This window comes from Octopus bimaculoides, chromosome 2 (genome assembly GCF_001194135.2).
Source record: "Octopus bimaculoides isolate UCB-OBI-ISO-001 chromosome 2, ASM119413v2, whole genome shotgun sequence".
Taxonomy (NCBI): domain Eukaryota; kingdom Metazoa; phylum Mollusca; class Cephalopoda; order Octopoda; family Octopodidae; genus Octopus; species Octopus bimaculoides.
This window is the reverse complement of record NC_068982.1, coordinates 52,056,443-52,063,819: the sequence shown is the minus strand read 5'-3', so window position 1 is coordinate 52,063,819 and position 7,377 is coordinate 52,056,443. Positions and strand designations below refer to the sequence as shown.

At 35.7% G+C, this 7,377-nt stretch overlaps 1 protein-coding gene across 1 annotated transcript in view; it reads left to right on the top strand.

The window, feature by feature from the left end:
- LOC106867402 (RAD50-interacting protein 1) overlaps positions 1-7,377 on the top strand; it is a 43,130-nt gene that overhangs the window by 30,368 nt on the left and 5,385 nt on the right. The window contains exons 11-14 of the mRNA XM_014912264.2: positions 1,610-1,767; positions 2,375-2,561; positions 3,303-3,421; positions 7,215-7,373. Of these exons, the coding sequence (XP_014767750.1) occupies positions 1,610-1,767; positions 2,375-2,561; positions 3,303-3,421; positions 7,215-7,373 (623 nt within the window). The remainder of the gene's footprint in view (positions 1-1,609; positions 1,768-2,374; positions 2,562-3,302; positions 3,422-7,214; positions 7,374-7,377) is intronic.

The window sequence follows — 7,377 nt, the reverse complement described above, 5'->3', positions numbered from 1 at the left end:
AATCGTCTCTCTTGCACGCCACAACTGATGCTTCTAATGTTCAGCTTTTCTCTCAAGATACTTACACTCTGACGGGTATTCACATTGACATTACACATCCAACGGAGCATACTGGCTTCATTCCTTGCGAGCTTACGTATGTCCTCAGCAGTTACAGCCCATGTTTCACTGCCATGTAGCATGGTTGTTCGTACGCATGCGTCATACAGTCTGCCTTTTACTCTGAGTGAGAGTCACTTTGTCACCAGCAGGGGTAAGAGCTCTCTAAACTTTGCCCAGGCTATTCTTATTCTAGCAGCTACACTTTCAGCGCACCCACCCCCACTACTAACTTGGTCTCCCAGATAGCGGAAGCTAAGATAAAGTACTACTCAAATACCAGGGCTGAGTTACTCGACTCATTTCTCCTTGTAAATTCATGACCTTGTGACTATGTTGGAAATTATATTTTTCCAAGCAATGACAGAGGATTGGTAGAATCTATAGAGCATATTACTTTACAGTAGGAGTCCCCAGCGACCAGGTTGTGGACCAGTGTCAGGCTATGAATCATTTGGTACCAGGTCATGCGGAAAAAATTTATTTAAAATTTTTATTTCTATTTTATTGACTATTGCAGTCTGCTGAGAGTATTGTTACCTTATATATGTAATAATTAAATTATGTATTATGCATTTTATTGTGTTTTATGGACATGACCTCCACCCCAGCCTGTAGAAAAATTCTCTTGCATAAAGCCAGTCTATGGGGCAAAAAGAACTGAGGACTGCCGCTTTACATTATTTAGTTGTATCTCTTAACATTCTGGTTTCTTTGACTTTCACCCATTTTTAGCTTTAACTTCTGCACTACTCAGGACATTGAGTGGCAAACCCCCTCCTCTGGATTCAGTTGGCTGCTACTTTTCACATCCACTCCACAGAATATTGACTATCTTAAGGTCATCTTGAAATGTCTACCACAAAGTGAGCTTTGGACTACCCTTTTTAATCTTGCTTTTCAGGTAGTAGCCAAGTCGTGATTATTTTTTGATCAGCTTGACAGAGAATATGGCCAGCTAGGTGGAATTGGTGCTCTGCTACAATCTTTTGCAGTGGTTGTAACTTCAGTCTTCTCAGAATCTTCTCATTTGTTGTTCTGAGAGTTGACTCTCAAGGTTATTTCTGAGACACCTTTGATAAATAATGAAATCGATATAACTAAACATTTTGTGGACTGCTTCGTTCTGAAGATAGGCCTTTGCACCCAAAATATAAAGGTTTTTTGTAAAACTTTCTGTATTGTTAGAAGCCTTCTTTATTTCCCTTTTCTTTTTCTACTAGAATATGTTTAGTTTTCTATCTGTCCTTACTATGCTCTTCTAAGTTTTGCTGGCTTAAATTGCAGTAGGCAAAACAATGGAATTATATAGACAAAATTTTACATCAGTATTAATGTTTGAGAAACTGGACATAGACTGCAGCATTGGGAAGGCGGCAGCAGTGTTCCAGTTTATGTATTCATCCATCTAGGGTCAGTAGAATAAGTTCAGGTTGATTTCATTCATTATGTCCTCCAAAATTTGTGACCTTGTATCAAAGTTTAAAAATCATTATTTTCTTCCAAACAGGCTATACTAGAGTCTCAGTTTTTAATTTCTTTAGAAGAGACTGTTTTCGATGATATGATTGATTTATTTGAGAGGCTTAAAAGCGACATGCTGAAGACTGTTATTACATATGTTTTTACTGATGTGAAAGCTAGAAGTCAACCATACCGCAAAGACAGGTAAGACAAATGTTTAAATGCTGCTCTTAGTTTATTTCTTCTTATTTCTGTGTCAAGCTAATTGCTGTGTGGGGCGGGGGATATCAAAAGAGAAACATTTTCTTTTTATTGCTTTTTGCCTTTGTTTTTCTTGTGCCTTTATTTTTTATTATTATTTTTATATTTTACTTGTTTCGGTCATTGGATTGTGGCCATGCTAGAGCACTGCCTTCAAGGGTTTTAGCCAAATAAATCAACCCCAATATTATGATGTAAACAAATCCACACTGGTTGTTAAGCAGTGGTAGGGGACTAACACAAGACAAACATAAAGACATACTCACATAGATGTATGTATGCATGTACACACACGCACAGTTATACATACATGTACAATGGGCTTCTTTCAGTTTCCATCTACTAAATCTACTCACAGTGCTTTGGTCAGTCCTGGGCTATAATAGAAGACACTTGCCCAAGGTATCATGTGGTGAAGCCAAACCTGAGACCCCATGGCTAGGAAACAAGCTTGTAACCACACAGCCATATCTGTGCTTACCAGTCCTTGTTGATTAAGAAACGTATTTTAGACTGTTTCTATGACATAGATTTCTTATTTTATTTACAGATGGATAACTTTACCTTCTCAACAAGATGTCCAAGGGGGAGTCCAAGGTTTGTCTCCTACAGCTTGTGAAATGTTTCTCATTCTGAAAAGTCACCTTCAAACAGTAGAAAGTCTTATAAGTAAACATTTATTCAACCAATTCTGGCAACGTTTAGCTGAAAAATTAAACAAATTTATATTTGATGAGGTAAGATCATTATTGATTTTTACTATTGATTTTGAAACTGTCTTAAAAATTCAAATAAATAGTGCCAGCAGCTATGGAATGAATTAGCCATTACATGTCCAGTCCATGTCTGTATGGAACATAGACATTAAACACTTAGGATGATGATGTGTTGTAAAGATGTTAATGAGCTGGCAGAATCATTAGCACACTGGACAAAATGTTTAACAATATTTCATCCATCTTTGTCCTGAGTTCAAATTCCACCAAGGTGAACTTCGACTTTTGTCCTTTCAGGGTCAATAGAATAAGTGCCAGCTGAGCACTGGGGTCACTAATCAACTAGCCCCCTCTCCCAAAATTGCTGATCTTGTGCCAAATTTTGAAACCGGTCACATCTCATTTTATTTTCATCTCTATCATTTCATCATCATTGTCATCACCCATTCAGTATTCAATATTTTTCCATGTTATTGATTGAATGCATCTCCATTTATACATCCTTTCATTTGTGTCCATTTCTTGTGAGATTTCAAATGCTTGCTGAAAATAAATAAAATTGAAGTGTGACAGGTTTCTTCATACATAGATATTCTATTTGTAATGAAATTAAAAATTCTGAAATTTTAAAACTTCAAAAACAGTTTTTAAATCTGTTGTTTACAGCAGTTAAATTTTTTTGGAAAAAAAAATTAAAGTAATATTTGTTGATTTTTATTAAAATGATTTATATTGACTGAATTTTGAATTCATATTTTTCAGGTTATATTAGCCAATCATTTTAGCGATGGTGGTGCTTCCCAACTGGAGTTTGATCTAACTCGAAATCTTTTTCCTCTATTTGGAGATTACACAAAAAAGCCAGACGCATATTTTCGACAGTATGTTTTTAATGTCATTTATGTGATTTCGTGTGTGTGTGTGTGTGTGTGTGTATGCACATGTATGTGTTTGTTTTCTCTTTGTTTCTTACTTGGTAATGATAAGAATTCACTATTCAACATTATATATGGTCTTGAAATGTAGGAACCTTGTGATTTTAACATTTAGAATTATGCTAAATAAAATGTAGGTATCTCCTTTGAAGTTGGTAATGCCAGTGCTAACTGTTTTAATAACAAGTGTTCTAAAAAGGGGATGTCTTAATTCTATTGGCTAATTTATGAAAGAGATTTGACTGTATCAGTATGGATGTGTGATGTGGATGGATGATGTACTGTCACATGTTGTCAGTCAAGGGTTTGGGAACAAAATGATGTCAGATCTCTTGGTGTTTGGCATTACAGATGAAATGGCAAATGATTGATACAAAAAGAGATATGATATATGGCAACTGAACTCATTCCAATCTGTGCAAACATAGAAAAATTGGTATTTAAATGCTGATAACTGCATGTAGACCTTGGCAAAAAGGAAGGGGAAGAAGAGAGAAAGTGCATATGATGTTGCACACCATTTTATGATGTGCAACACTATTAATAACCAGTGTAAGAGATGGTTACAGAAAAGAAAAATGGAATCGAACCATTTGTAGTCTTCATTAAAGACAATGTGGTTCCAAACTAAATCATCTCCAACTTTAACACAGACAAAAATAATTTGCATGATCTCTTAGATGCATAGCGCAATGAAGTGCTCCTTTTGAAAATGCAATGAGAGCTGACAAAAGGCAACACCCAGTGAGATTGAACCCAAAACTATGAAGTTGGGAAGCAAACTTCTTAATCACAAAGCCATGCCTGTACCTACCATATTTGAAAAAAATGCGCTGAAATCACAGAGAAAAAGAAAAATTATTTTGAAACATAGAAACTCTATCTCTGCATTCATTTAATTGTTCTGTCTGAAAGAAGCCCATTGTACATGTATGTATAACTGTGTGTGTGTGTACATGCATAAAAATGGAATTTAAGAGAGGTTCTTGTTAGGGATAAGGTGACTAATAGTTTTCCTTTAGTATGTGAACATGGCGTTCAACCTGTCACATCCCTGAAAGTCAGACTCTCTTCCATGTATGTGTCCTTGCTCAGGTTTTTTGCCTAATGAACAGTTTTTTTTTCTTCCAGTTGATATAATGTAACTCTTTCACATGTGAAACAAGTTGAGAGTTCTTTTCTTCTTCACTGGAATCTAGTGGGTTATATTTTATTGGTCTAGTACTCAACCCCCATATTACAATTAAAGTTACAGTTACAGCAGTTCTACAGAGTAGGGAAAATCTAGCCAAGAGGTTTTCATTTCAAGTATTCATATAAACACTGCTTGTGCCTGCAGTCACAACAGTTGACTAACTGTTAAATAGACCAATCTACCTGACTTAATTAGGTTCCACAGAGTATGAACAGCTCATTGTTCCAAGTAATGGTATCACTGTTAATTTGATAAGTTATTTGTTAGCCTTTAGTGCTAGGTTCTTTGAAGGAAAAAACTACCAGTGTTAAGTCCAGCACCCTATCCAGGGTGATGTTTGTCTCTGTTGTAGGGAATTAGTAATAATGAGACACCCCTCCCACATGACAAATGGAATGACCTAGTCACTCTAAATACAAGAATACATGTTAGACTGTCTTGAGAGTTGTGTCTTACAGAGCTAACAGTGATACTGCAGTAACCGAAGTGGGTGTATTGATATACCGATATATAAAGGATATAGCATTGACTACGCAAGTTACAACAGTGGTGACGAGGAATTAATAAACTTGGCAAGGATAAACCAATTCACATGGAGTTAATAGAAACTCGAAGAGGAGTTAATAAACTCACAAAGTTGGTGTACAAATTTTACGAAAAATTGTAAAAATTATGGAAAATTTGTTGGCCAGTTTGCTCAAGTTGCAATAACCACAACAACAGCAGCAGCTATAACTGCAAGTGCAACAACAAAAGCAACAGCAACAACAAATAATATTGCAGCAGCAAATGCTGCAATTACTGAAGTTGTCAGAAAAGGTGTTCTCAGCAGATTATGTCGTGAACACCATAAGAGTTCAAATACAAACCTGACAAAGATGTTACTTCCGAAGCATACTACAGAAAATACGAGCAAATCTTCAAGAAAAAATGTAAAGGTGGGAATGACGAGATGAAAACATGCTTAATCTTCAGAAAACTGGTGGCAACAGAACATGAACGATACAGTAATTATGTACTTCTAAGAAAACCTTCGGACATGGATTTTAATGTGACAATTGTGCAAAATTTTCAGTGAAAAAAGCTCATAGACATGTTAGAAGTGTCTGAACATAGAGAAATACAACGAAGAAGGCTTTATCACATATGCTGGTAGAGTAAGCAGGGAATGCGAGAAGTTTAAGCTAGATAAATTAACTCCAGATATGTTCAAATGCCTGATTTTTACACAAGAGCTAACTGCCAAAAAGGATGCAGAAGTCAGGACTAGAATTCTTGCAAAACTGGAGCAAAACCAGGATGTAACCCTGCAAAAAGTGTTTGAAGGATGTGAAAGAATACTGAAATTAAGACACAACACAGAGGAAATTGAACATAAAGATTGTTTCCGAGTAAAACCAGTGCAGAATAGTCTGAATAGAGATAAAATGTTTATGAATAATACAACAAGCATCAAGATACTAAACCCATGTTTTGCAAGTGGTGGTGTGCACCTGAGGAAAAATTGTTCATTTAAGAAAGCAGAGCGCTTTCGTTGTGGTAGTACAGGACATATAAAGATGCACTGTAGAACAAAGATGACAAGACGATGGAACAAAGGTAAAAAATAAATAGTTTGTCATTGAAAAAAGAGGGTAATACAACAAACAGAAAATTCGTACATGCGAAAATTTAAAATACAAGTGTAAAATTGAAGTCTAACACCATTAGTGACATGACTTTTATAAACGAAAAAATGTAGAAACCTATTGGTAAACCGAAATTAATTAAATCTAAAAAGGAAGTACATGGTGTTACTGGTAAAAGATATTTTATCGGTGGATGCCTATGTAATGTAACATTTCGAAGTCGAATGACAAAGGCTAAGATATATGTATTAAAGCATTCACTTAATTTATTTGGCACAGAGTGGATACTATTCAATGTATGGAATAAGCCTATAAATGTTTTTGTGTAGAAATATATTCACCTCAGTTAAAGGTTCAAATGCGGCTGAGAAACTGAAACAAAAAAATCGCAGTTACATGACAACAGTATCTGCCATGACTATGATTTCACTTGGCTTGACGGGTCTTCTTCTCAAGCAAGGCATATTGCCAAAGGTCTTGGTCATTTGTCATTGCCGCTGTGAGGCTCAACACTCAAAAGATGCTTTTTACATGTCACTAGCATGGGTGCCAGTTACTGGGAAAAGGGAAAATGACTTAGTTCTTACCTTATTATTGGTAATAGTGTTTTGTTACTATTAGTTGTTGTGGTAACGATGGTTGTATATTTTCACAAGGCGGTGAGCTGGCAAAATCGTTAGTATGCCAGGCAAAATGCTTAGTGGCATGTCATCAGTTTTAACATTCTGAGTTCAAATTCTTCCAAGGTCGACTTTGCCTTTCATCCTTTCAGGGTCGATAAAATAAGTACCAGTTAAGCACTGGCGTCAATATAACCAACTTACTCCCTATCCCCAAATTACTGGCCTTGTACCAAAATTTGAAATCAGTATTTACTATTGAGTTTATTTTATTTAAATTTCTTTTTCATTTTCAGACTCAAAGAAGCCTGTATTTTATTGAACTTGAAAGTTGGATCTGCCTTACTCTTGAAAGATGTTTTAGAAGGTGATACTCATTCTGACAAAGCCAATGCTGATCCAAATTCTACAGTGATTGATCCAAAATCTTCATTATATGAAATTGGTATATTTAAGTTG